The sequence below is a fragment of the Eschrichtius robustus genome, chromosome 20 (assembly GCF_028021215.1).
Source record: "Eschrichtius robustus isolate mEscRob2 chromosome 20, mEscRob2.pri, whole genome shotgun sequence".
NCBI classification, from domain to species: Eukaryota; Metazoa; Chordata; class Mammalia; order Artiodactyla; family Eschrichtiidae; genus Eschrichtius; species Eschrichtius robustus.
The window spans coordinates 11,583,134-11,610,840 of NC_090843.1; the positions used below are offsets into that span (position 1 = coordinate 11,583,134).

The window sequence follows — 27,707 nt, forward strand, 5'->3', positions numbered from 1 at the left end:
AGAGCATCTGACGAGAATATTTAAAGTAATAAACCATTTGTTGGAAAATGAAAACCTGTATGTATTTAACTATCTTGCTACACTTGGCAAGTGGGACGGCCGTTGTGCCGAGGCTTTGAGGCGTGCAGAGGGACGTGCGTCTTTAACTGCCTGTGACTGTGCTTTTGGGTTTGTGAAGGACGGTGAGCTCTTGTGAGCAGTGAGCAGAATCCCTGCTCTGGGATTTTTCTCAGGCACTACTAGTTTTATGGCCTCATGCCGTTGTTAAAACTCTGGATGTATAAACAGTTCAGCGTAGTCCTACATCTGTCTCTAGACGATTCTAATGTTCTGGTAGCAGTGGGTCAAGGTGCACTCCGGTGCCGCTGTCTCTTGTGTGAACCCGGCTTACCTCTGCGGCATCCTTTCCTCATCCCGAGGACTGAACTCTGCGACCGGAGGACAGGAAACAGGACCCTCCCTCTGTGTGATTTTCTCCATATTCACATCAGAACATGAGGGGCTGCGTCCACTGGCGACACTGCTCAGGACTGTCCTGCCGATTGTGCCTCATTTGATGCGTCATGCCTGGTGGTCTGTTGGTCTGTGCTCAGTTTGTGTCTTCCTGCTCCCCAGGAAACAGACTTCATAGTCTGCATTAAGGAGAATGAAGGTGGGATCTCCCCCACAGCGTCCTTTGCCAGAATATTCCGAGGGGGAGCACCTGCCCTCCCCCGGTGAACTTACCCTTGCAGAAGCCAGGGTCTCTGGTCGGGCTCGTCCTGGTCTCTGCTCCCTCCTGAGATCTGCTTACAAACTGCATCTTCAGCTGCTGCCACAAGGAACTATGTGCTTGCTTCCCCTTCTGCTTTTCTTCTCTTCCTTGCCTGCCTCCCTTTTCCCCATGTTAAAAATATAATTCCATGAAATCCCTGAGACAGAAGCATCAGAGCTGTTGGGTGTGCAGTGGGGGAGGGGCTTGCTTAGGAAAAACCATTTCATAGTCGTGCTCTTCCTCGCCTCCACCCTCTTTCTACCCTGGCCTTAATATGTCAAATCTGTAGCTTGATCTGGGGGAAAACAGACACAAGAGGGGACCCTTGGAAAGCGGCTTTGTGGAGGAGTCTGGGCTGCCAGAGCCCTGCGTCTCTCTGGGAGCTTTCCACTGGCCTGTGCGTGCACCGCATCTGTGGCCTGCATTTCTGGGCCTTTGTAGTTTCAAGGACTGTTTTCTCTTCCTTATAAGGAGGCACTTGGCCAAGTCAAGAGGGCAAGCAGGTGGCTGGTGGCCTGTGTCCCAGCATCCTCAGAAGTCAGAGCCCTGCAGGTCCCTGGCTCCCCGGCCGCGGACAGGGCTGTGATGGCTGATGGGGTGATTCTAAACCAGTTCATAAAGGACACCTGCTGAGACCTGAGAGTGAGGATGGACAGGACCAGAGAGCATTATTGTGGTTCCCACCTGCATGGCAGCCTCATCCAGACAGAGGTCTTTCAACATGGACAAGATAATTGCCCTTTCCGATACTGAAGACGTATTAAAGTTATAGCTTCACATACTCCCACAGGTGCCTCAGCTTCCGAATTAGCAGGATATGACTTAGTGACTCTTCGTTACTCTATGATGAAACGTGTGCCATGAGCTTCGCTGTAAATGTGTGGGCCTGGATTTGACTTGTGGAATCTCTGGTTTCAAAACAAAGGACATCGGCTTTATTCTCAGATGGCAGCGCCTAAGCCCTGTCCCTGGACGCGGGCACTGCACTGCAGGCACCAACTGAGTGCTCCCTCCCAGCCCCTTCTGGACGAGTCTCTGCAGAGGGCATCAAGCTGATGCCTTTTAGTCCATTTGTCAAAACCTTCATTCAAAGTGAGGAGGCATCCCTTATGGGAGCGACTTGAAAGCCGCATGCTTTATTGGCTTCCCTGGCTCTTGGGGATTATTATCCTGCTAACCTGAGCCCCTGGTTCCCCTGCTTCCTGACCACCCCCCTCCATCTCGCTCAATTCCCACTTAAACAGCTGAGTCCAGTCGTCACCTTATTAGTTTATTGATGTGAGAAAGAAACACCTCATTATCAGAGCACCCTGAGAAGTGGGCCAGCGTGGGAGAGAGGGGGTCAGGGCTCCGGGCTGCAGTAAACAGCAGGTTCCGTCTGCAAAACCGCCCTGCCCCTGAGAGGGCTTCACACAGGGCGTTCCCCTGAGCCAGCGGTGCCCTGCAGAGGTAGAGATGTATTGCAGTGTGTAACTTTCTCCTTTTATTCTCAGAAACTCAGATCTTAAAATTCCAGTTCTCTCTTCTTGAATGGCCTTTTTCCCCTAGAGTGGAGCATGCTGGGAGCTGATGGAATTCAATGTCTCCCTGTGGACACGTTACCCTAAATCACTAAGCAGTTTTTCTGGGTATTGATCCAGGGCACGTCCCAGCTTGAAAGGCGCAAGGAGAGGCGCGTGGGCCCCGGGCTGACGCGGGAGGGAGGATGTGTGCGGAAGCTGCAGGACGCAGACAGTCTCCAAAGGAGCCATCCAGCAGCCAGGGCACCCCCATTCGGCAGGTACCCAGAAGGTGCTTTCGAGAACGCCTTGGAGCTGCTACACTTCTGAGAGTGTGTGAGATGCCAGCCCTTTTCCCACAGCCAAGGAAAAATGTGTCTCGACACAGCAGTCGGAATTATTTTTTCAGATGAAAATTGGACTTGAGAGGAGAAAATGATTAAGGCATAAAATATTCATTGCACATTCGTTTGTTCACACATCCCAAGAAGAAAACGAAGCCCCTTCCCGGAATTGCATTCACTGTTTCTCCTGTGTCTCTCTCCCCAGTCGTGCCAAGCTGACCTGGTGAAGGACAACGGCCACAAGTACTTCCTCTCGGTCTTGGCAGATCCGTATATGCCAGTAAGGACCAGCTCTGGTGACACGTCTCCCGGGGGCTCTGGGGAAGGTTGCTCCACGCAGAGGGGCCCACGGGGTAGCGGGAGGGGGCTCCGCTTTCACCCCGGCTCTGCCTCACTCAGACAGTGCCCTTTGCTTCCCGGCATATTATTTCAGTAGCTGCTTCCCTGAGTAAAGAGTTACAGTGAAACTTGATACACAGGCTGGTTTTTTGTTTACGTGAGTCCATTTTCCGAGCACATCTTTGCGGTGAAGTAGAATCCACTCTGCCTCACACCCTGTCAGCCAAGTTAGATCAATGAGTACTTGTACATCCATAGTATGGCAGTTCCTTTGCCCAGTGCAGGTTCTGGACATGACAGGAGGCTGTTGCACCTTCTCAATCAGGAGGGAAAGCCGGCGGGGGAAAGAAGAGATTGAAAATTTAAATTTTAAATATATTTTATTGTATTAAGTTGTTTAAAAATTAGTAATCCATAAATAGCATATAGAATAACTTCCTGTAAGTGTTTTTTAAATTAATTTCTATGTTCCCTACCTCTAGCTCCTAGCATAGTAAAAAGAACAAAATAGATACCCTAAATAATTACTTAATATAACTTATTTTTATCAGAATGTTTAATTAAGTCTAACAGCTTGTTCACACAGTCTTAGGTGGCTTTGGTTGTGTAAAGGAACTTTTGTGTGTAAATTCACCCTCTAGTTGGTTTTCTGAACTAAATGACAATAATAAAAAAACAAACACATTTTTCAAAATACAGAAAACGTCAAAAACAGGATTGTTATGAAAGGTAAGTAGAACTTGTGTGTTTTAACTGAAGTGTGGTTTTTAAACATTATCATAGGCAGTTAAAGTTTAGACTTTATACAAATGTTGGAAATAATCACTTCCCTGTGCTTCAGGGTAAGATACAAATCAAACAAATAAGACATCTAAGCTGATAAAATGCAGTAAAATGGTGAGCGAAGCCGGCACAAGTGGGCCCCACTTCAGCTACAAACACATTGAAGTTTTGAGGACATAGATCTGAAAGAAAGGAAAGGAAATCCCCAAATGCCAAAAACTGATGTCAGAGGAGGGGCACGGTGGGACTCACAGGCAGACCTCACAGTGACCCTGGCGCTCCACACACGTGCAGCCCCGAGTCTGCATGGAGGACACGGGCCTGTGGGGCGAGCCGCCCACTCACCAGACAAGGACGAGAAGAACTGGTCCTGTCTGTCCACGTCTGGGCGGAAAGTCAGGAAAGGCCTCCGTGAGAAACAGAAACCCCCCGTTGCGGGGGGAGCCGCCAGCTAAGAGAGGAACGTGAAATCGCCAGAGCCTGCCTGGAAGCGGCAAAGGCTGAACCTTTCAGCAGGGACACCTACGAAGCCAGGGTACTGAGACTCGTGCCAGGAGCGCTGGCCTGCTCCTAACCCACGTTCAAGGGACATAAGCAGAGCTGGCACGTAAGAGGGTTGGCTCCCCAAGAATTGAAACTAATAGGATTCTCTGAAAAAGACTGACAATCAATACAAATGAGTATGTTTAAAATTACTGAATAAACAATTTGTTTTAATTACATCCAAAAAATAAACTCTTATGTTGTTTCCTCAGAAGTACTTTTGTGACTATTATAAAAGAACAATGTATTCTGTCCTTTTTACTCCTCCTCAAAAAATGACCAACTAGAGTCTTTTAATAAATAGGCAGATTTGGGGGGGGGAAAAAGAACCTGTAATGGAAGACAGTCACTGTCATTAAAAGCTCAGTAGACGAATTAAACAGCAGAATCGACACAACGGGTAAAGGAATCCGTGGAGAAATCACGTGAGATGAAGTAAAGCGGAGATGTGACGGAGGGGCTGAGAGGGCTCGCTGCATGCAACACGGGCCAGAGGGAGATGGTGGGGGCAGGTGAGGGGGCTGGGGGGGACACACGGTCCAACTGGTCTAGCGGAGCATTTTCCAGGTTTGAAGAAGAAATGAGTTTTCAGGTTTATAAAGCACAATTAGTCTCGAGAAGGTTAAATAAAAACAAATCCACACAAAGACTTATCATAATGAAAGTAGGGAATGTCAAAGGCAAGAGGAAAAATCTTGAAAGTAACCAGGACAAAAAGGAAGATTGTTGCAAAAACGTGGACAGCAGTCACCAGAGTAACGGGTGGAAGACTGAGGAGAGGCCCTCACAGCACAGGGGGAACCGTCACCCCGGGACCCTGTGCCTGCCCCGGTGTCAGTCAGGGAGAGGGCGAAGCCAGCACATCTCAGGACCGACGGCTTCCCGTGCGCTGACCCCACCCAGGCAGCCAGGAGGACCGCACTTCAGGAGGAGATGGAGCCCAGGGGACAGTAGGATGCAGGAAGCATCGGAAAGCAGACATCTGCAAACTTGTCATGTATCTGAATCAGCATCGGCTGTAAGAATAAGTAAAAACAGTCACTCACGTGAGGGGCTGACACGTGAGGAGGAGTATCGGGAATGCAAGGGAGACACAGGGAATGACTAACTGTAGTCATTCTCTAAAGAATGACTAGGTACCACTAATAGTTAACGTAACACTGATCTCTGAGTCAGTAGAGGCACAGAGGAGAGGAGAAAATGAGAATCGATCCGTCCACTGGAAGACCACGAGGAAGGGATGATGAAGCCAAGTTAGGGACTGTGGTCGGTCGTTTTACGACCAGGGTGATTTGCTTCCATAGCCTTGGGCAGGACGGGGCGGCCTCTGATGGAGCAGAATCAGAGAGGCCCATGCCCCTCCTGCAGCATCAGACGTCAGGGACCCATCTGTCCTCTGAGAGGCCAACCCAAAGCTGTCAGACCCTCTTAAAAGTGCTCTTCCTTTTTGTGGACTCAAAAGACAGTAAAGGTGGCTCTCATTACTTTAATTACACACCAAACGTAATCATAAAGATGCTGGAAGGATAACTCTAGTGCTTGGGAGTGGTGAGTTTCCACCATGAAAAAAGTGCAAACTAGCAGGTGACTTCTGTTTTCCAGGCTGAGCACAGGACCATGACAGCCTTCATTCTGGCTGTGATCGTTAACAGCTATAACACGGGGCAGGTGAGTGTCACGTGGCGTCCCCACTCCTGCAGGGCCTCCCTGTGGGTTGCAGAGGCGCAGCCCCGAGCTCCAGCATTTGGGGGCCAGAGGAACTGTTCTGAATGTCTGATGAAACAGTGACCTCAGAAGAGGGGGCATTGCAGGATCACACCAGCCCAGGGGGCTCCGTGGGAGGAGTGGGGTCCGGACCCTTTGTTTAGCCAGGGTGAATCGATATTGGTGGATTTAAAATGAGGAAAATTGAGGGACTTCCCCAGCGGTCCAGTGGTTAAAAATCTGTGCTTCCACTGCAGGGAGCACGGGTTCGATCCCTGGTCCGGGAACTAAGATCCCACATGCCGCACAGCACGGCCAGAAAAAAAAAAAAAAAAAAAAAGAAGAAAATTGAGGACATCTTGCGATGTGATTAAGCAAGGTTTCCCTGAGAAACGCTGGGAGCTGGGGTCCAGCCCGGCACCCCTCCCGCCTCAGTGGTCAGGGTGATGCCGTGTGTTGCCTGCCTTCTCGCAGGAAGCCTGCCTCCAGGGAAACCTGATCGCCATCTGCCTGGAGCAGCTCAACGACCCCCACCCCCTGCTGCGCCAGTGGGTGGCCATCTGCCTGGGCCGGATCTGGCAGAACTTTGACTCGGCCCGGTGGTGCGGGGTGAGGGACAGCGCTCACGAGAAGCTCTGCAGCCTCCTCTCCGACCCTATCCCTGAGGTGAGTCCACACCCACGGCCACTTCAGGCTAAGTGAGGTCAAGGTATGCCTGGAGACCACACAGCCAGAGAGGCCCAGCCCCGGCCCCAGACCCCAGCGTCCCCCTCTGTGGGTTCCCTGGTGCCTGGTTTGGTCTCTGATGCCTGCACAGCCTGTCACCTGGCCCCCAGGCGGGGCCGCCACTTACCTCTCGTTTCCCTGCTCCTGCTCGTCTACACGAGTGGAGCTGGGCCGAGAGGACCGTGGACGAGACCGGGCTGCGTCAGGTCGGCTCCAGGGGCCCCGGCTAGAGCCAAACAGCCGGCCGCGGGGTGACTGCCCCCTGTCCCACCTGCAGGTGCGCTGCGCAGCAGTCTTTGCCCTCGGCACATTTGTGGGCAACTCCGCAGAGAGGACGGACCACTCCACCACCATCGACCACAATGTGGCCATGATGCTGGCCCAGCTCATCAACGACGGCAGCCCCGTGGTCCGGAAGGTGCGTGGCCCCCGCCCCCAGGCAGCGCCGAGCGCCTCCAGGCCGGGCTCCCCCGGCGCCCAGGTTGAGCCATGACCCTGACCCGACCACAGCAGCGGGCACTCAGTCTCCCCCACACCGGTGTGCATCCTGCTGAGAGCAGGCTTTAAATGTTTGTTTAATTCTCTCCAAAATACGTTTCTTCACCAGATACTTGTGTGTCTGCTTCATTTAAAGGCATTTAACAGGCTGCGTCTCCTGGCAGCTTGTATAATAAGCTCCTTCCTGCCTGGGAGCAACACATACACACATCACGGAGATTCAAAAGAGCAGTAGCCACCCACAGACAGACGGAAAGGTTTGTGTAGTGTATTCCCCTCCCTGCCCCCACGTTTGTCAGCGCATGAACGGAGCAGTTCTTTGCAGTTGAAACTTTTACTTGTCTGTTTCAATGTAGAAGTACCACAATTTCCATCCAAGATCTCACACCCCTGTCAAAAGTTGGCCCAGAACGGATCAACCTTCCCCCTCCCCCAGCCAAAAAAGGCCGTGGGGGGGAACCCCAATGTCTGCTGGCCGCATTTTGGGGTGGCCTTGGAGCCCTGCCCTGGGAGCAGAGACTGTTCTCGGACCAGGAGGGCAGTGTCGTTCTGTGTGTGACCTTGAGTCACCTCTCATCACCTAGAGGTGCCGGGCTGCTTCTCGGCATGTCTGAGATCCCTGTGCCAGGGAAGGGAGGTTGGGTTTGTCAGAGGTGGGTGTGGTTTTGAAGGGTATTTGTTTGGAGAACAGACCCCACTGACTTGGTGGCAGGGACTTTGTCAGAGCAAGTTCACATCAGCCAGGAAGGACTCATTCCATCTTGAGTTCCCTCAGAGAGCCGTGAACCCAGTTACTAACGTGCCAGGTTATCTAGAGACACGTTAACAATGTGGAATGATCCTGGAGGTGCCTTTTCACAGCCGTTACTTTTTTATTTTGGGTTCTCATCATTAGCATCTGTCTGAATCTGGCTTCCTTGAGTCAGTCTTCTGTTTCCCCGAGTCAAATTGCCTGTATGTGGACGTCAGTGATCAAAGCAGCACATCAGCAGTATCCTGAATTGTCTGTTAAGATTCCTTTTAAAGAAAGGAAAGCTGTTTTTCAGTTCATTCCCCAAAAAACTTAAAAAGAATGTTAATAAAAATAGAAAGAATGTCCATCTGAGTCTCCAGTATCAGAATGGTCGCTAGGTCATCAGGAACACAGGGACCACCGCCCTCTCAAGCATGTCCCAGGTGCCCTGACGTTCCCAGCCCCAGTCCACTGGCTGTCCCTTCCCCAGACACTGGGATGCTCGGGTGTAGCCAGGTCATTCCTGTGGGCACTTGATGTTGGCCTTGCCTGGGGTCAGCCCGTCCGCAGACAGGGGTGCTGAGAATGGGCCTGCCTTCGCTCACCCAGCGCTCGGGCTCAGCTTGCAGCTGCCTCTGCACACCAGGCTCAGCGCGTGGAGCAGCAGGCATCCTGTCTTCGAGGGGTACAGGGTCCAGGTGGAGAGGCAGGCACAGAACTAGGAATTGTGCTGAAGCCCTCGTAAATGAGCAGCACCCCAAAGGCCAGCCCAGGTCAGGGGCTCTGGCCCCATAGGGGGAGGAGGGGAGCTTGTGCCTGGGTTGTGAGGGATGAGTAAGGGACGGGGAGAGCAAGTGAGGCAGGAGCATGTGCAAAGGTCCAGGAGCACAAAAGACGATGGTGCGCCCGGGGCTGCCCATCCTGTGTGCGCTAGAGCATGGAGCTGGCGGGAGGGCAGTGGGGGAGAGGCTGGGAGCGGGCAGGAGCGCACCTTCTGTAACCGTGTTCATCTCTCAACACATCTGAGCGCCTGCCACGTCCCAGGTCCTGTGTCAGGCCTCGGGACCATCACTGCCTCCAGGGCTTTTACTCTCTAATGGGGAGGTGGACAGCAGTGCAGTTCTGTTAAAGAAGTCAAGGGGGCTATGTTTGCCGTGGAAATTTGGGCAACACGGAGGTTCAGGGAGAGTGGGGCCCCTGGGTTGGAGAGAGGACCAGGCTTTAATAGGGTGAGTGACACCAGCTCAGAGGCTGAGCCTTCATTCTCTTCACGGAATCCTAATGCTGTTGGCAGCTTGCTTTTCCCGTCTTTGTCCAGAGCACGTGGTGACAGTTGTGGCACGTGGTGCTCTGAGGAACACAGGCCCAGCCTGCTGGCCCAGGAGACCCAGCGTTAGGGCACCTGAGGGTATGAAACAGGACTCGGCCCTGGGCACTGCACTCCACGAGCTGACCTTAGCTAAGGCTTAAGAAGTCCCGGCAGTAACCAACTGCTGGTGTCTCCAGCTCGTGGCAAAACGAGAAGAGTCAGGGTATTATGGCGGGGTTTCGTAAAGTCACATGTCTTCAATATAAAAAAGATTGCCTCTGTTGACTCCTGAACGATGAAAGCATCCTTTCCTGGGGGAGGCGATAATGACAGAGAGGAAAGGTTTTTGCTTGTTGACCTGTTTAATGAGTTTACTTGATAAAATCAAGAGTCAGCAAATTCATGTCAGCCTCCCAAATTATTTTGAACTTGAACTTGTCCAGGAAGTACACGATCCAGACTGTCCATCCAGTCAGCAAGCTGCCCACACCTCATCAAGAAGGGCCAGGCCAGGGGAGCAGGTTTGTGACCCCCCCCCCGCCCTGTTGTCACCCCACCTTTCTCAAGGGCTGACCAGTCCAGCCCTGCGACCCTTGTCTGCAGCTTACTTGGTGCCGTCCACCTTAGCAAGGAAAGCAGGACACATTTGAATCCTTTATCTCTAGTTTACATTTATTTATTTAGTAACCGCCGACACAGAAGAGCAGTACCCGGCATCCTCCTCCCTTAACACACACCTGACTCCAGCCGAAACTGATGAACGGCGTCAGAGGGTGTTTCCCCATTGATGCCCAGGACGTCTCAGGTGGAGGCGACGGGGCAGGATGAGCTGCCAGGGCTGGAGCGCCTTCTCCCGCAGGCGAGCCCAGAGGGCGTCCAGGCGGAGCAGATGTGCTCCCTTCCCCGGAACGCTGCTCTGTCATCCTGGGAGCTGAGTCTGATGCTCCATGGCCATGGGCCAAAAACAAATGTTAGCCAGTAACTCATCGTTGGAAACGTGGAGTGGGGATGGCCCTGGGGAAAGACCTGGAAAGGCATGTGGTCCAGCCTTCCAGGCGACCACAGAGGAGCATTAGCCGACTCACCTCGGGCCACATGTATGCTGCCCAGGCGTGATGTCCCTGAATCCTGACGGCAACGCACCTAAAAAATCAAACCGTTTGTTAAAGATTATAGTGTATCTGAAGGGAAGAGGCTTCATTCATTCAGCAGATACTTATTAAGTGCTGCCAGTGTGCCAGGCCCTAGGTCACCAGGCCTCCAGAACTTGTACTTGGAGATGGGGCGGGATGGAGATGGGACAGACCAGGGTGTGATGTGGCAGGTGGTGACCTGCTCCGAAGGAAGGTCGGGAGTGAAGGTAGAGAGTCGGGAGCCCTGTGCGAGGCATCGGCCTTTCCAGGCCGAGGGGGCAGCAGGTGCCAAAGCCCGGAGCGGGAGGCCTGCTTGGTCCGAGTGTGAGCAGGCAGCTGGAGTGTGGAGGTGGCGGGACCACTCTGCCGGGAAAGGGAGTGAGGCTGCTGGCTGGAGGGGCTCGAGTCGCCGTGCTGATCTGCTTCCAAGGTCTGAGAATAACTCGAGCCTCGCGCCCGGCCTGCGCCCCAGCCAGACATGCCTGCGGACCTCCGAGGGCTGGAGCCCACGGCTGCCGCCCAGCAGGAGGAGCTTGACCCACGGCCGCTTGACGTGGGCCTTGCACTCAGCCTCCTGTCCTCATAGGTTTCCCTGGATCAAACGGTCTGAGACCTGGGAATCTGCTTCAGGTCCAGCTGAGCCCTTTCACCAGTTCAGAGTGGAGGGAAAACCTGTGCTTTTTGAAGACGGTTCAGGCTTCATCTTCGCTGGGAGGGGCCGGCGGACAGTCCCTCGACAGCCTGTTACTCAGCACCTGTTAGACTAGGGGACCCGCTGGGTGGGCATCCGGATCGCCAGAGAGAGAGATGGATCAGGATGATTCAAGGGTCTAACTGAAGCCACCAGAGATTTCTGCTCCTGGCACAAGCCGAGGGTCCCCAGCAAGGGCTGAACAGAAAGGGGTGGGCAGCAGGTCCTGGGCAGGTCGAGTTGGGGTTTGGAGAGCGCTTGGTGGACACACATGGTCAGTGGTTGGAAGGGCCAGCCTGGAACTCAGAGATGGGACCTGAAAAGGTAGGTTTGGGAGTAAAACCCACACACGTGCCGGGGAGGCCAAGGAGTGCGTACGGCTGAGGTGGGAGAGACCCTCTCAGGAGAGAAGGGGGCGGCCGAAGAGAGGACCCGGGGGCCCCATCGGAGCCCAGCTTATCAGCACCTCGGCACAGCTCTCCTGGCCCTGGGGGTCTGGGGGATTCACGGAACAAGAAGGGGCTCTCAGACCTTGGTCTTCTGCTAAGTATTTTTCTAAAAAGTAAAATAAAGTTGTGGAAACCGTTTGAATAGTGATGGGAAAAGTAGTGCAAACCGACATCCAGTTTTATTTCCTGTGATTTTTAGGATCTCCAGGTACTCAGGTCATAGCACCAACTGCCCCAAAAGAGGTAAATTGTATTGTTCTCCTTGGACTGAGGCAACTGGCCTGAAGTCATGTAGAACTTTCCTGTTACCCTTTTGGGGGCTGGAAAGTAATTTATCTTTGAAAATTTCACATTTAGTAGAAGAGCATGCTACAGTGTCCGGGGTATCCTGCCTTAATGCCCAGGGTTCAGGTAGCTCTCCACGGTGTTGACCATGGGAAGCTGCGAGGGCTCTTCCCCATCCCGCTCTGGGGCGTCCTCACCCTGCATCCCTACAAGGCCCCAAGTCCCGCCTCTCACACCTAGTGGTCAGCAGTCTCTCTGCAGGGTGTCCGGGGCATCCCTCGGAGGCCCTGATCTTGACCACATGGCTTGTTCAGAGGTTTCTGCTCACGCCGGGGGCTCAAGAGTGCTGCGTTGAGGGGGCAGCCCCTGTCTTGGCACCAAGTGCTGTCTGTCCCACCGCCCCCCCAGTGGCTCAAGCACTCAGCGCCAGCATGTGCATCTCACTGCTATTCTGAGTTGTCTCCCAGCCCCAAGTCAGTGTCGCTGTCCTTTCTCCTCCCGGCAGGAACTGGTGGTGGCTCTGAGTCACCTCGTCGTTCAGTACGAAAGCAATTTCTGCACTGTGGCCCTGCAGTTCATGGAAGAGGAGAAGAACTACCCACTGCCCTCTCCAGCCACCACAGGTACAGCCACCAGGGGTGCGGCACTGAGGTGGAGCCCGTGGGGCTCGCTGGCCCAGGGGACCCTGGTCAGGGCTGTCAGCAGGCCCCTCGTTCTGCTAGGTCCTGAGCCCACGTGTCAAGTCGGGGCCACTCAGATATCTGCAGTTCCCATCTTCCCAGAAGAATAGCAAGGGCAGGAAAGGGGGCCACGCTGACCCTCTGACTGTTTTCTTTCCTTTTTACCCTTTTTGGAAATCAAAGTCATGGAAATCTTGGAGGGTAGAAGGTGCTGCCGTAGGGGCTACAGGAAGGCACATTCTCTCTCTTCCCCTGATGAGTCCTCACGTCGGTGTCACATCAGGCAGCCACTCATCTCACATTTGTCCTTTTTACCGAATTTATATTTCATCATCTTGAGCTGCCCTCTCCCCCAGACAGCTGTGTCTTCAGGAAAGAGGGCTTGTGATCAGCCGTGAGACCGTTGCTGCGTTTAGTACATCGGAGAAGGGAAACGGCTGGCGGGCCTGGACGGGGTGGGATTGGGGAGTGGGAAGGCGGGGTGGCTGAGCCAGCAGACGGCCATCCTGGTGCCATCCTGGGCAGCGGCCGCAGGCAAGTCCCAGAGCACCTGGTATGGTTCTTGGAGAGCCATGTGGGCCTCTGTAGTTCAACTCTCACAGAACGCCAAGCATGGGTCATGGTCATCTGCTCCCATGCTCCCCTCACCCCAGTCAGGACCTTGTCCAGCTTTGTACCCCAACATACATGTGTCAGAGACCCTGCTGAGCAGGAGGGCCCTGTTGTAGCATCACATCATCCAGGTAAAAGCCACTGTCACCTGCTGTCTGGCCGCCTCCCACCTGAGCCCACCATTAACTCGTCTCTCTCCTTCTCTCCTACCAGAGGGTGGGAGTCTGACCCCGGTGCGGGACAGCCCCTGCACCCCCAGACTGCGCTCCGTGAGCTCCTACGGAAACATCCGTGCCGTCACCACAGCTAGAAGCTTGAACAAATCTTTGCAAAACCTGAGTCTGACGGAAGAATGTAAGACCCCAGAGGCTGGGTGCTCGAGTGGGGTGGTGTGGGTCATCTTCTGGGACCTTTTATTAGACGTGCCCCTGCCCCCTCCTGCCATCTGCTAAACCTGGGCGTGAGCAGAAGTCGTGGGTCAGCACCCGGGGTGGCCAGTGAGGATCCTGCAGCACCGCTGGGCACAGCCGCTCCTGAGCCCCACAGCAGCCCCCTGCCCCGTGCCCAGCAGCCCGGCCCCAGGGGAGACGGCGGGGGCGTGTGCTAACTGACGCTCTGCCCATGGCGGTGCCCCGCCAGCCGGCGGCTCGGTGGCCTTCTCCCCCGGGAACCTGAGCACCAGCAGCAGCGCCAGCAGCACCCTGGGCAGCCCCGAGAACGAGGAGTACATCCTGTCCTTCGAGACCATCGACAAGATGCGCCGAGTCAGCTCCTACTCCTCCCTCAACTCCCTCATCGGTGAGTCCCCCCACTCCACTTCTCCACCTGTTCCCTCAGCACCCATGGGTTCCCGCCCAAGTGGACAGTGCTGGGACACGCTCAGTGGGAGAGTAAAGTGAACGGGGTAGGAGGAGGTGAGGAGCGTCTTGCTGTGGCAGCAGGAACCCCCTGCCCTTGGTTGCTGGTCTGATCCAGGCCATCTGGGCGAGCCGGCCTTGTCGCTTGGGAAGGCTGCACAACTCCCAGTGCTGCAGAGCAGGGGGGTTCTGCCGCCAGGAGACATTTGGGGTGTCACGGCCAGGGCACGGGGGGCTCCCAGCATCCAGTAGGCAGAGTGGCCTCCAACGGTGCCCAGGGTCCCCCAGAGAACGCGTGTGCGAGGCCCAAGGTCAGAGCCCTGCTCCAGGGGTGCAGACGGCCCTTCCCTTCTCAAGTTCCCTGGCCGGAACCCCCCCGTCACCCCCACCCAGGGCCCCCCTCTGTGCTTTCACCTTCAGCCAGTCCAGCAGTTTCACACTTGGCTGCCTGGAAATTGAAATTTGAGTGAAGGGTCAGCGTCGTCTCGTGTTCTGCCTTGAGTGGTGAGCCCCTGGTTCTGCTGCTGGGCTCACTGAGCGGTGGGAATTCACCGCATGTCCTCGCTGCATAACCAACCATATTGACCCTTGTGTCACCGGTAATACACATAGGACTCAACCAGACAGTCCCTCTGCGCTTGTTCTCGGCACCCCGGTGCTTTACCAGGCCTCATCTGAAGCTTTACTTAATACTAAGAAATGCTGTAGACACACAAAAACTTAGACTAATGTGACACACCTCCACCTGTGTGTTTTGTTCCCAACTTAAGGAATTACAGATAGAGTTAAAGCGCCCAGAGCCCCTCCTGGTTCCCTGCTCAGGATCCCCACACACTTACTCTCTGGCTGTGGATCCCCATGGACTCGCGCCCTTTCCCAGGGTTTAAATGTCATGTAAATGGCGCCACACATCCTGTGTCCTCACTCCGCGCTGAGGGCTATGTGTCCACACTGGTCACCTGAGTCTTGTTCGCACCCTTTCATGATCTGCTGCAATTCACTTGTCCATTCTCCTGTTAATGGACAGTAGCCTTGCTCTGATTTTTCCTTCTTTTCTCATTTTTTAAAAAGCAAACTCAGGATTTGGCCCCAGCTCCACCTCCTGCCCTCCCCCTTGCACCTGGCGGTGCTGGGCTCCTGGGTTCCTTGGCTCCTCCCCTTGGCTTCAGGGCTCCGCCTCCAGATACCTCACAGGCTGCTCCTCAGTCCAATCACAGTCCTGCTCCAGAGTCACCTTAAAAGAAGTCTTCCAGGCTCCTCCCACCCCAATCCAGAATAGCCTTCTGCAGTCGCTCTGAGTCTCTCTCCCTCTCTGTTTGCTTTCGTCCTGAGAACTTTTCCCCAGCAGACTTATGATGTAGGACCTCATTTATTCGGCTCGGTTCTATCTCTGCTCAAGTGGTCGGAGCCACGAGTGCAGGAACTCTGTCCTACCTCCTGCCACAGCCCCCCACACCCTGTGCCTGGTACACAGCAGGCACCCCCATAATGTGCACAGGCGTGGGCCGCAACAGACACCCTGCAGCCTGACACACGTGGGGTCTGACAGCTCCACGTGGAGGGAGACTGACCACAAAGGGCTCTGTTCCGAGGAGGACAAGCTCCCATGGCCCTGCTGTCTCCTGGTCTGGTCAGGCTACCCCGTCTGATGTGAGCAAACCGACCCCTCGTGGTGTTAATTTGTATGTCCCTCAATTATGATGAGGTTGAGCTCACGTGTTCACTGGACTCCTGTGTTCCCACTTCTGCAATCATTTGCAGTATTAGTTACCCTCCTATTTGGTTGGTACTATTTTTCATTAACATTCAGTTCTTGGTTGTTTGCTTGTTTCCATGATAATCCCTCTACCTTAGAGCTCACACTCTCTTGGCATCACGTGACAGTGTTAGATATTTCTGACTTGCCGTTGTTGTGATCTGAAGGGGGAGGGCAGTCCAAACGTGCTTGCCAGCGGTACCTGTGAGCCTCAAGACTGGTCCTCTGCTGGCCCTAGAAAGGACTCAGGACTCATTCCACAAGACGAGTCTGTCTGGGGCCCATAAAGGTCTGAATGGACTGTAGGGTCCAGAGCTGGTCGCCACGCCCCACCCCCAGCAGTACGACCCAGAAAGGGGGATCTTTTTGTCCTTAGCCCTGGGTTGGGGATGTAAGGGGTGAAGAATCGCTGTTTCTTTTGACGCCACATGAGATTGGAGGGCACAGCCCGCGCCTCCCACCCCTGCCGCCTTCCATGTCCTCCAGGGACTTGAGAGCCACGTCACTGATTCCTTCCTTCACACAAAACCTGACTCCTGAACATTTTTTTACTGGAGAAAACTGAATTTTATCTGTATATGGTTCATATCTGTGAAAACTTCAGTGGGAATGTTTCACAATGAGCTGGAGCTGGAAGGAGCATTAAGGAGACAAAGTAGCTGTGCGCCCGAGTGTGCGCGTCCACCTGGAACCGCGGTGCTTACATAAGTGTTTAAAATTCATAACCTACACCGAATCCCATTACTTGCGGCATTCGCCTGTTTAAAGTCAATTTTTTCTTTCATTTCAACCAAGGAACAGCAATCTCTTTAGCGTCTTTGACTGAATATTGGGAAAGCGGTTTTCAAAACCATGGCAACCTAGGACATCCATTCATTCCCATCTTCTCCCAGAAAACTAGCCCCTCCCAGGCTCCCCCTCCCTCCCCACTGTCTCCAACGCACTCGAGGTCTTGCCTGCTGAGCGAGGTGCTGTCCCCCCACGGGAGCAAAGCCCTGATCACGCGTTTTTCCACGTGCCTAAGCATATCTGCCCAATGTCTGTGAATCTGCGCTGGGACCCAGCTCTGTCACCACCTTCTGGAATCTTCTTTGATGTCTCCCTCCGCATGTTTCTCACCCACTCAGCCATTTGGCCTGACCTCCATGTGTGTCCCCAGTCAGTCCTTCCCATTTCCGGGCCCCCCACCCCAGGACTTGGCCTCGGCTCTCACACCCCACCACCCGTCCAGAGCAGATCCCCCCCAACATCAGCTCTGCACGGACCACTGTCTGGCTGACGCCTTCGCAGAAACTCGTTTCCTGTAAAGTCCAAGCTGTGGCCGACACTCAAGACCTTCCTTCTGAGAGCAGCCTGGCCTTCACCATAGCTCCGCCCACTGTGCCTACCACCCCAGGCTGGCCACTGGCCCTCGAATGAGGCCTGGACACCTCTGCCTTTATCCCACATTCCCGCACCCGCCTCTCCACACAGCAGTGCTCGCCCATTCCTCTCCACGCTGGCGTTCTGCGGCGTCTCAGGAGGCCCTCCCTGACCCATCAGACGCCTTCGCGTTGCACATTAAACCTGCGGCATCACATCGGGCTGTGAAGTTGCCATCTTGATCAACAGGTTTGATAAAGCTGCTATTTCTTGCTCTTGTGTGTGGCAGGCAGCCTCTCCTCCCTCCATCACCTGCCCTTCTCTCCCTCACCTGTCCACCCGTCACCATCCTGCCCCTCTCTCCCTCCCTCCCTCCCTCTCTGAGCCTCACCCCATTCCTGATGTCCAGAGGTGGGAGTGCAAAGAGTGGGGAAGGGGGAGCCCTGGTGCTTTTGTCTTACCTTGTCCCCCAGGTGAGACACAGGGGAGCCCCTTGAAAGGGTTGTGCCGACACACCGCCCAGTCCAGCCAGGGCTCTGTCCAGTAGGCGAGGGAGGAGGTGAGCAGGACCCTCCCAGAGGGGCTCAGAGTCTGGGTCACCAAGAGGGGAAATGCAGAAGCCCCAGGCCCTGGGAGCTGATTCCCAGGGAGGTGCCCGGGCCCACATCATGCGATAGAGCGTCAGGGTTGGTAACCCCTGAAACCCAGGCAACAGGTCACAAGTGACAGCTCCTGCCTCCAGGGGGCTCCACCTTCCTTCTCCAAGCTGCCTTGCTAGCCCCCGGGGACTCTGGGGCCCAGAGTTGGCCACAAAGCTCTGAGCAAATTTTCCTGAGTCCAATGCTATTTAGAAAGTTGTGGCCATTGCTCTGAAAAATAAATCCTAAAACCATTAGTTATGATCTTTTATTACTTGTAGTCTAGACATGAAAATAGGCTCTCAGCGCTTACGGGGAGTTTGGCAAGTGCCAGACACGGCGCCCTTTCTGAGCCGGCTCAGCCCAGCGGTACGCCCCATCCCCACAGGGGCTGCACCCACGTTCTCTTCGTTCCAGAGGCCCGAGCTCTGTGCTGCACAGATTCAGAACGTTCCAATTTGGAGACAGCAGATGTAAAACCAGGACAGTTCACAGAACAGAGAGGCTGGGAGGTGGTGGCCAGCCCCAGGAGAGCAGTGACGTGGGGACAGCAATTCCAGGTCCCTGTTCTGTGTTTTTACAAGTAAATTGTATACCATTCAGTGTGGTCAAGGACACGACAAAAATTAGATTTTTTAAATTTCCCTATTGAATCACAAGCAGAGTGATATCAAAGTCGAAATCTTCTGCAAGAGAGTCAACAATAGTAATAAAAACTGAAATTTTGTAAAGTGAACAGTACCCCTTCCTCATTGCACAGTGCCACGCTGCACCCCTTCCTCACGTTTATACCAAAGGCACCTTGATTAAGGCTCTTGTGGGCTCAGGTGTCTGCCCTGGACCATCACCCTGGTAAGGAGGTCCCTTGGCCCCCACTGTTTCCCCCACTTCCCCACTCCCCCTGTTACCATGGGTCCGTCGTCTGTAGTCAAGCAGATTTATTGTGCCCTTCACCGCCCTCTGTCACACGGGTCGGCTGCTGCCCTGATCACTCTGAGCTCAGAAACAACGGAAGGGAGAGAATTTTGCCCAGTGGCTGTGGTGAGTGTGTGGGCTCTTTGTAGGACCGTCCCATCCGTGGGGCCGGTTCTCCTGTCTGAGTGAGCCACGTCCATGAACGTGCTTCGCCTCGTTCCCCCGTGCGTCATGAATCGGGACCATCTGCAGAGTGAGTGTGGAGCGGCTTCTCCCACCTCCTCCTCTAGGGAGACGAGAAATAGCAGTGACCTGGTGGCCCTTCACCGCAGCAGGTTCCTATGGCAGCCGATCTGCTAGGACAGGAAAGCAGCTTCTAGGAAATTTCCCCGAAGAGATTCCAACTGCCTTGACGAACGGCCCTGAGAATTTGTAAATCTGGGCAGCTGTCATGAGCCATGGCATTTGAGAGTCAAGAGGTTTTTGTTGTGTTTCTACACTGAGTAGGGCAGAGGACAGCAGGGAGGACAGGTGTGTGTTTCCATGTGGACTGTTCCCCAGCTCATGGTCCCCTCTGAGCGAGAGTGCGTCTGCCTGACGTTATTCACCAAACGAAGGTCCAAATTTATACTAAACCCAAGTCCCTGGATGTGCCCTCCTGATTCCTGTGGGCCACGAGCCTTCGAGAGTGACTTTCCTCGCACCCAGTAGGTGCTCAAACTGGTGCTGATGCACGCATGCCGAGTGAGTACCTGATGGGGCGTTGCTCTGACCGTAGAACACTCTTCGCCCTCGGTGGCGGGAGATGCTTTCCAGGCCCCGCCTCTCGGAGGTTGGCCTGTGCAGGCAGCTGTGTTCCTGCAGAATTATTTAGAGGCCGCGGCAGCTTTCGGCACCTCTTCCCAGAACCAGGGTGGAAGGATAAGGCGACGGGAGTTTTTGTGAACGCTCACTGGGAGGTGTTTTGTGTGTGGTGGTCCCCTGGGGAGTGCAGCCACGCCACATGCGAGTGAGGGGTCGGCCTCCTCCAGCTCCATCACCCTGTGAACAGGCGGGCGTGCAGCGGGTAGGCCCTGCAAACGTAGGCACCACAGTCCCTGTGGAAAGGGGGCTGGGACCCTGTCGCCTCCCGTTACGAATGAGAGGGTGTCGGGTGCGGTGAGCTAGGACTTGTCCGTAAGCATCGACGTAGGACACACACGAGAAGCTGACCCTTACTCTAAACCTTCGTCCAGTCCCTCTTCTGTGATTTGAATGTTGTATAAAACCCTTTGAACAATGGTGTCCATCAGGAAACACTGTCCTCCAGTGGCCCTTCTTGTGTTTAAATTCTTCATAACTAGAGGGACTTTGTTAACTAGGGGCTGGCCGGTCAGATGACATGCGATCACAGCTTGTTCGAAATCCTTTTACTCCCTGTCTGTCGTTGAACAAGCACTTGCTTTTCAACAAACCAATTGTCCGGCTTCCTCCAAATAAAAAGGATGCAGTGGTATATGGCGGCCTCCTCATTCGGCCACGTGCATTCAAACTCTTCATCCTTTGGACGCTGGGCCTTGCTGTCCTTCTCTGTAAAGCCTGGGGTGATGCCTGCAGCCAGGACAGTGAGGTTTAATAGGACTGAGCCGCCTTCCCTGGGGGTGGCCTCCCATCCCTCATAAATGTTCCTTCCCTTTCCTTCGGATCCACGATTTACCCCGTCTGTGTTTATGTCCTGTCTCATCTGCCTTGGCACCCAGGCACTCGGCAGGCCCTAGCGTGGAGAGCACACTCGGGAGGTGCTGGATGCCTGGGGAGGTCCCGGGGAGCGTGGGCAGAAGACTCAGTGAGTCACCGAGACCAGAGCAGGCCGTGAATGCAGAGGGAGGTGTGGACGGGGACTCAGCCAGCATTCTCCACTCGCGTGGGCCATGACAGCTCCTAGAAATCTAGGCGTTAAATCCAGTGCTGGATAGTACTCTCCAGTCAGCCAAGACCTGAAAGGAAGTCCTGCCCTTTTCTAACTTTTCCTTCTAGAAAGATCCAGCCACAGGAGGTGAAATTGTGTGATCAAGCCTGTTCACCACCTGGGATTTCTGAATCTCTGGGCCCCTTATCAGATAACAAAACTGGAGCTTCCGTTAACCCCAGCTCTTTTAAATGTCCACCCCTGATGCATGGTTAGGTCTTCAGAAGAGGGAGCTACCCCAGAAGCCACCCCAGCATTCAGTGGCAGCTCCTTGTTATTAAAACAGCTCCCATTTCTCTTTCCCAGGAGTTTCATTCAATAGTGTTTACACTCAAATTTGGAGAGTCTTGCTACATCTGGCTGCGGATCCCTATCCAGATGTTTCCGATTTGGCTATGAAAGTGCTCAACAGCATCGCCTACAAGGTACGTGCGAAGGGCGCTCTCTGTGAAGCTCTCAGGACCCTGGTTTTCAGTTATGAATATTCAAGCAGAGAACTCCAGGCATGTTCAGGTCTACCCATGGTTTAGGTTTAGAAACTTTGAACGAGCGTTTTGAATCCAGAGATTCACAATACAGGCTAAATTCCATGTGCGTGTAGCTTCCGTTGGGGCATGTGTCACTGCTTCTGCGCACCCACATCCGGGCAGCAGGAAATTAGGTCAGGACATCTGTGTGACCTGTAGTGATGTCCTCTCTTTCATTCCCGGCACCAGTTAACGTACGACTTCTCTTATTCATGACTATTTCTGGCTAAAGGTACCTCCTCAAAGAACCAGCTTTTGGTTTCAGTAGTACAGTTGACTTCTGAACAGCACAGGGGTTAGAGACACCAACCCTGACCCCCCGCAGTCAAAAATCAGCCTTTCCCATCCATGTCTCCACATCCCTGAATCCTGTAGTACTGCAGTGTGTGTTTATTGAAAAACATGTGTATGAGTGGACCCGTGCAGTTCAAACCCACGTTGTCTAAGAGTCAGCTGTGTTTCTCTGTTGTTTTTCATTCTGTGTTTTATTGATACCTGCTTTTATATTTATTGCTTCATTTCTTCTGCTTACTCTCAGTTTAATTTGCTCTTCTGATTCCAGTTTCTTAAGATGGAAGCTTAGGTCATTGATTTTAGTCCTTTCTTCTTTAGGGACTGTAAACTCTCCCAGTTCTTTTTGTGAGCTCTGGGAATTATTTGGCCTTTCAGTGGTTCTTTCCCCACCCTCATGGGTTTTCACACCACCCCCAAGCAGAAAGTACTCACAGATTTGAGGGGCCTCCCCTGCAGACCCTGGAAGCCCTCTCCTCTCTGCCCTGCAGATTCTAGCCACCTCGGCTTCCATGTCACTCCGACTGGTCCCCTCTGCTAGCTGCACTGCTGGGCTCTGTCTGGGTACCCTTCCCCCACCACAGCCGGGTCTGCAGGAAACAGACTGCAGGCCAGGAGCTGGGCGATGATTTCCCTTCTCTCAGCAGTACCCGGTGCCCAACGTCCGAAAACAGCTGTTTCTTTTTTTTTTTTTTTCTGTCTTCCAGCTGTTTATGGAAGTTGGACAGTTTACATGCAGTTAATCTTTCATGAATGGAACAATAATGAATGCCACAAAGAAGTCATTCGTTACAGCATTTTTAAAGATTTTTCGTAACTTTTTGATTAAGTTTTAGGCTTGCAGACAAGTTACAGGAAGAGTACAGGGAAATACTGTCACGTGTCACAGTTTACCTGGCGTGTCTCTATCCTCATCTGACCCTAATCACTAACGAGGGGTCGTCCTCAGGCTGCCACTTGCCTGAAGGCACGTGGCTTACTCGTAGCTTCACTCCTGGTCTGTTATTTTTTCCAAACTGGTTATCAAGCCCTCCTATTTGCTGCTGCCTCACTGGGGTTGACCTCCCACGTAGCCCAACCTCCTGCAGCACCTGGCCTCCTGTTGGCACCATATTTGTGTGGTGTTCGATTCCCTCACCGACATTATTCTTCACTGGTGAAGTTCTGTCTTTTCCTGGCTGATTGAATCATTGTCTGTGGCTGCTACTTCAGCTCCTGGTAGCATCACAAGTAGTGATAACACAGCCTCATCGTGTACCCAGTCTTAAACTGCTGTAGCAGTCAACTTCCTCCTCCTCCTTAAAGAAGCAATGAGGATAATTCAGGAGCACATTCTGGGTTTAACCCCAGCCTGTGGTCACACGTGTGACTCTCTCTGAAAGCAGAGACTCCTAGGTCCACAGTGTTCACTGCACTTCCTGCCTGTGAGCACTGCCAGCCTCATGCTAAAGTGCTAGGCACTACTGTTGGCCGACTCGGGACTATCGGGTAGTTTATTCCACTCTGACCTCCCCTTGCCCCTAGTGAGCCCCTCGCCCACTTTCTTCATCATCCTACTGCGTGACCCGCCACAAAGGCACCTGAATGCTGTTCCATCCTCAGGGAGTGGGGAGTCTTCTCAATGTCTATAGAAAAGAGGCCAGTGAATTAGGTTAATTTTTTCATTCTGTAATACAAAACTAAGAAATAGTCTAATCATCTGCTTTTTCAACTAAGAATAGGATTGATTCAAAAATTAAACTTTTCTAAAATATATGTTTGTTACAACATATTAGGGCCTGTGACCAAGGGAGGGAGGAAGTACAGTCCTGGGGAAAGAAACAGAGGAAAAGGAAGGTGGTCCTGGAGAAAGGCACAGTGGACTCGAGTGGGTGTCATCCTCCTCGTCTGTGAAAATGGAGCCTCCCTGCTGTGCCCGGTCCTGGCCTCACTGATGCCGGTTCCCCTCCTGCAAGGCCGAGGATTCAGGGCCCCCAGGCCCCCAGGAGTGCAGCTCTCCCAAGTGCCAGCTAATTCATCACAGTCACCACCGTTGCTTTAAGTGAATTCTACCTGGGGCTTAGAGTCCAAAAGGAAAGTTTATATTATTTATCTAGGAAGTGTGGTTTACAGAAAAATTACGTTTTAGATAAATAGAGTCACGTGCTTTCATAGGTGTCCATTCTCAGTGCTCCAGCAACCAGGGACTCTGCCTCATGCTTAGCCCAGAATTAACTGTAGACGATCCTTTGGGGGAATCACCGCCTCCCACATGAATCCAGATCTTTGGTATGCAGTTAACAGGGACCTTTCTGAAATACTCCATCCCCCAAGAGGGAGCAGCCAAAAGCCTCCGTTGGTGTCCTAAACCCTGACTGACTGTGTCGAGATCCAGCTGGGAAACTCGCTGTCCTCATCACCTCTGTAGGGTGTTTTCTCTGCACTGGATCAGACTTTCCCGCATCCCTGTGAGGCGACGTGTTGTAGTGGAAGATCTGCAGAGTAAGAAAGCGCTGGGAGCGGGAGACAGGGGTGGCGTCTTATTGTGGCCCCAGGCTCCAGTTACAGAGACCACCCCCATTAACAGCACGGGGGCGGGGAGCACAGGTGGGGCTGTGTGTGAGTGTCCCTGCAAATCGTTTCTGTGTTTGCGTTGGGCTAAGAGGATACATCTGGCCTAGAATCCGACTAACAAGGTGTTTGCCACTCTCTAAAAAGTTGGCTTGTAGCCCTAATCATGACCTCCCACTGCTGCCCTTCCTCTTCTGGACTCAACACTTGTTGGGAAGGGAACTTACCGCGGGCCTTCATCAAAGCGCGTCTGCTGGTCCAGGGACTCCAGCGCAGCGTCATGGAGGGAGAATGACAGGGTGTTGACACCGTGAGAACAATGGGCAAGTGTGCTCGCAGTGGATGGGGCTCACGGTGGGGTCCTGGGGTCTCTCAGACCCACGCTCCATCCTCCTCCATATACAGCCCAAGCCTGACATCCAGCAAGCACGCCGGTGTTTCTCTGTTACCCTTTCCTGGCGGTGTGCTCTCTGCGTGAAACGGCGACTGGAACCAGCACAGAAAGGGGCCTTCCCGGAGGGCGTCTCCCGCAACCTGCTCGCCACCTGCTCCCGGAGCAGCCTCCATCCACACCAACCCCACGGACAGGCGGGTCTGCGTGGCCACCCCCCACTCATGCTCACCACTGCAGCACCGCTGCAGTGAATGTTTGTTGCACAAATAGGAAACGTTAGGCAAAGAAGCGTCATCTAAGCCTGAAACCCTAGGATCGATCACCAGTCATGGGGCCTCCCCAACCAGTGGCATGCCCACCTCTCAGGATTTCCAGAACAGATGCAAAACTAGAGCTGTGTGCAGCAGCCGTCAGTGTGAACGGCATTAAAAAATCACGGCTGTCTTCTTTGCCCTCGAGGCTGAGACAGAACAAGCCAGGGCTGTGCCACCTCCACACCCCGGGAAGAGCAGGGAAGCAGAGTTAGTCACCCCAGGCCCACGCGCTTCTTCTTGGAGCCGCCTTGGAGGGGAGCAGTCGGGGTGGGGGTCTCGGGGGAGATCAGCACCGTGGGCTCCAGCTCAGGCAGCGGCAGAGCCTCTGTGCTCAGGGAAGCTTTGAAAGGTCGTGGATTCAGCCGAAGTCTGCATTTCAACCCCGAAGTTTTCTGTTTCTCCTCATCACCTCCCACTGATTTTCTAGAAATTTTGAGGAGACACATACTCGGTTTATAGTTTCTTAGCTTAAATTTCTTTTCTCCTTTTAGACCTCTTAAGGGATCATTTGGCTCTCAGGCTCTGTTGGGGTTGTGTGTGTGTGGAGGCCAAATAATTTAAATACCAAAGCAAAACAAACACAATACAACTTTTATAATTCAAAAAATAAAAAAACAGTTTTTATAGGCCGGTTATGATCTAGTTCTTGCTGTTTGCATTTCAAAGTGAAGGATTATCTGGGAAATATCGGTATTATGTTGGTGGTCTTGTATTCTGTAATTTTCTACCTGTCAGCTGAATATAGGTATGGCCTTCCTAACTGCTGAGAGAATAAGCCAGAATTTGAGGGTCTTCTGTAAGTAGCCAGTCCAGGGTTCCCCTAGAGCATCACCCCATGGAGGTCGAGGCTCCGCCCATCTCGCTGGGTGACACCCAGTCTTCGAGAACTGAGCCTGGCACCAGCCACACTCGGGCACGTGGTGGCCGACAGCTGCCATTCCTGTTCTCTTCCTGCCAGAGTGGCGCCCCCTCCACAGCATCAGCCCCTTTCTGGTCCTTTCACCCTGGATGTCCAGATCCGGCAGGCCCATCCAGCTGTCCAGCACTCAGAACAGAAGTCCAGGAAAGAACTTGGCGTCAGTGGGTCCACCAGCAGCTAAGCAGTGACACCCACCCCTGTTTGCTTATTGTCTCCTCCACCGTTTTAAAAAAGCACAACAAAGCTGCTTCCCTCCTGACTGCCAGCCCAGGCTGGCACAGACCCTCTGCCGGGTAAAACGTCAAACGTGCACGTGATCATGGGAGGAAGTGCACAGACCTGGGTCTTGTCTCCATTCACAAAATGCTGCACCCAAGGTGCTGTTTTGAGCCTGTGCCAAAATATGACAACGAACAACCGAGGCTGAGCCTAGGCAGGCTTCTTGCCAAGTGCCAGCTCCGCCCAGGAAGCTGCTCCCTCCAGGGGAGCTCCTGCCATGAGAGGGAGCCTGGAGAGCTTTCTCCCCAACTTCCAGACCCCCCCACTCCTCATTAGTGCCGGTGCAGTCTTGTGACAGCGTTTCGGGCCGGGGGGCGTCCGTGGAGCCTCACTGGACCAGGTGAATACCTTCCAGAAAAGCAACAGAATATCATTTTATCTAGAGGGTGACATCTGCGGGGAAAATTTTAACTGGGACCTTCCATTCGTATGAGATTTCCTCAGCCAAAATCCCTTTTCTGTGATTTTGAAGCCACTCAAAACAGCCACCAACCTGTGCTTGTCTTGTAGCCTCAGGTTGTCACAGTGACCACCCACCTCACTTGTCCCTTTGTTCCTTCAGGCCACAGTGAACGCCCGGCCTCAGCGCATCCTCACCACCTCTTCCCTCACTCAGTCGGCACCCGCCAGCCCCACCAACAAGGGCATCCACATCCACCAGGCGGGGTGAGTGGTGGGCAGCTGCCCTCCGGGGTCTGGGGAGGTTCCCAGCACGGCCTCCCCCCGCCTCCCCCTCCCTCTCCAGCCTGCAGGCTCTCTCTCACACGCCGACATCTTCTCATCTGAGCCCCTCCTGGAATCCTTTCCTACCTTTATCTGCACAATTGTGACAGCAAAAGTTGACCTGAACCTGACTCCATTCAGAACTTTATCAGAGAGGGTCCGTGTCTCCCAGTGAGTGACCAGCAGGGTGGAACCCTCCTCTTAATCAGTGTTCACAGAGCTGTGCGCTGCATCTCAGGGGAGTAGACGTGCCCTGCACCCTCCTGGAGCCTACTCAAAGTCCTGACCGAGCTTGCCTCCGGCTGCGTTGGTTTTCAGGGGAAGATGGTTCTTAGAACCTGCGGGCAGAAGCTAGATGGGGTCATTAATTCAGCATCAGCTGCTCAGGTTTGGAAGTCACATTGACAAGCCATGCGATTGAGAATGGTCCGAGCTGGTGACCCTGGGCCCATTCGCAGGATCTGGGAGTGGGCAGTACCAGGGGAGGTTGCTTAGGGTTTGGTCTCAGAGGAGTGGGTTCTGGGTAAAACACAGTGTTTCTTTTTCCCCGACGGCAGAGGCTCCCCGCCAACATCCAGTGCAAGCAGCTCCAGCCTGACCAACGACGTGGCCAAGCAGCCCGTCAGCCGAGACCTGCCTGCAGGCCGGCCGGGCACCACAGGCCCCGTGGCGGTGCAGTACACACCCCACTCCCACCAGTTCCCCCGGACACGGAAGATGTTCGACAAGGGCCCAGACCAGGTACAGATGTGGTTTTAAACACTAACTCTAATGGGCTTGGGTGCTGGGACGTTCGCTCCTGAGAGGAGAGGCACCACCTCGGGCGACGGGGTGCACGTGGCCTCGGCCTGGGTGCGGAATGCGGGATGCCGTGAGCCACCAATGGCTCTGGGCTCCTCGCCCCCACGTCTGGGCAGATATCACAGGGTGTCCCTCTTCCTCCTGCAGCCCCTTGTTCTGGGTTCACTCTTGGCAGCTTCCATGTAACAAGCAGCACATGGGCTGACTGGCTTTTTCCCTTCTCAGTCAATAGCATTTGTCTCCACTGAACGTGGCAGCTGCTCCACAGAAGCGCTTGTTCTGACAGGTTGTTTGCTTTTTCCATCAGCATTCAATTATGGCCCATAGGTGGGTGTGGTCTCAGCCGCTAAG

General features: G+C 53.8%; 1 protein-coding gene across 2 annotated transcripts in view; it reads left to right on the plus strand.

Moving 5' to 3' along the window:
• RPTOR (regulatory associated protein of MTOR complex 1) overlaps positions 1–27,707 on the plus strand; it is a 353,634-nt gene that overhangs the window by 297,035 nt on the left and 28,892 nt on the right. For both annotated transcript variants that reach the window (XM_068529624.1, XM_068529625.1), the window contains exons 14-23: positions 2,803–2,877; positions 5,865–5,930; positions 6,441–6,632; positions 6,970–7,110; positions 12,296–12,413; positions 13,296–13,436; positions 13,722–13,880; positions 20,865–20,983; positions 26,395–26,498; positions 27,113–27,296. In XM_068529624.1, the coding sequence (XP_068385725.1) occupies positions 2,803–2,877; positions 5,865–5,930; positions 6,441–6,632; positions 6,970–7,110; positions 12,296–12,413; positions 13,296–13,436; positions 13,722–13,880; positions 20,865–20,983; positions 26,395–26,498; positions 27,113–27,296 (1,299 nt within the window). The remainder of the gene's footprint in view (positions 1–2,802; positions 2,878–5,864; positions 5,931–6,440; positions 6,633–6,969; positions 7,111–12,295; positions 12,414–13,295; positions 13,437–13,721; positions 13,881–20,864; positions 20,984–26,394; positions 26,499–27,112; positions 27,297–27,707) is intronic.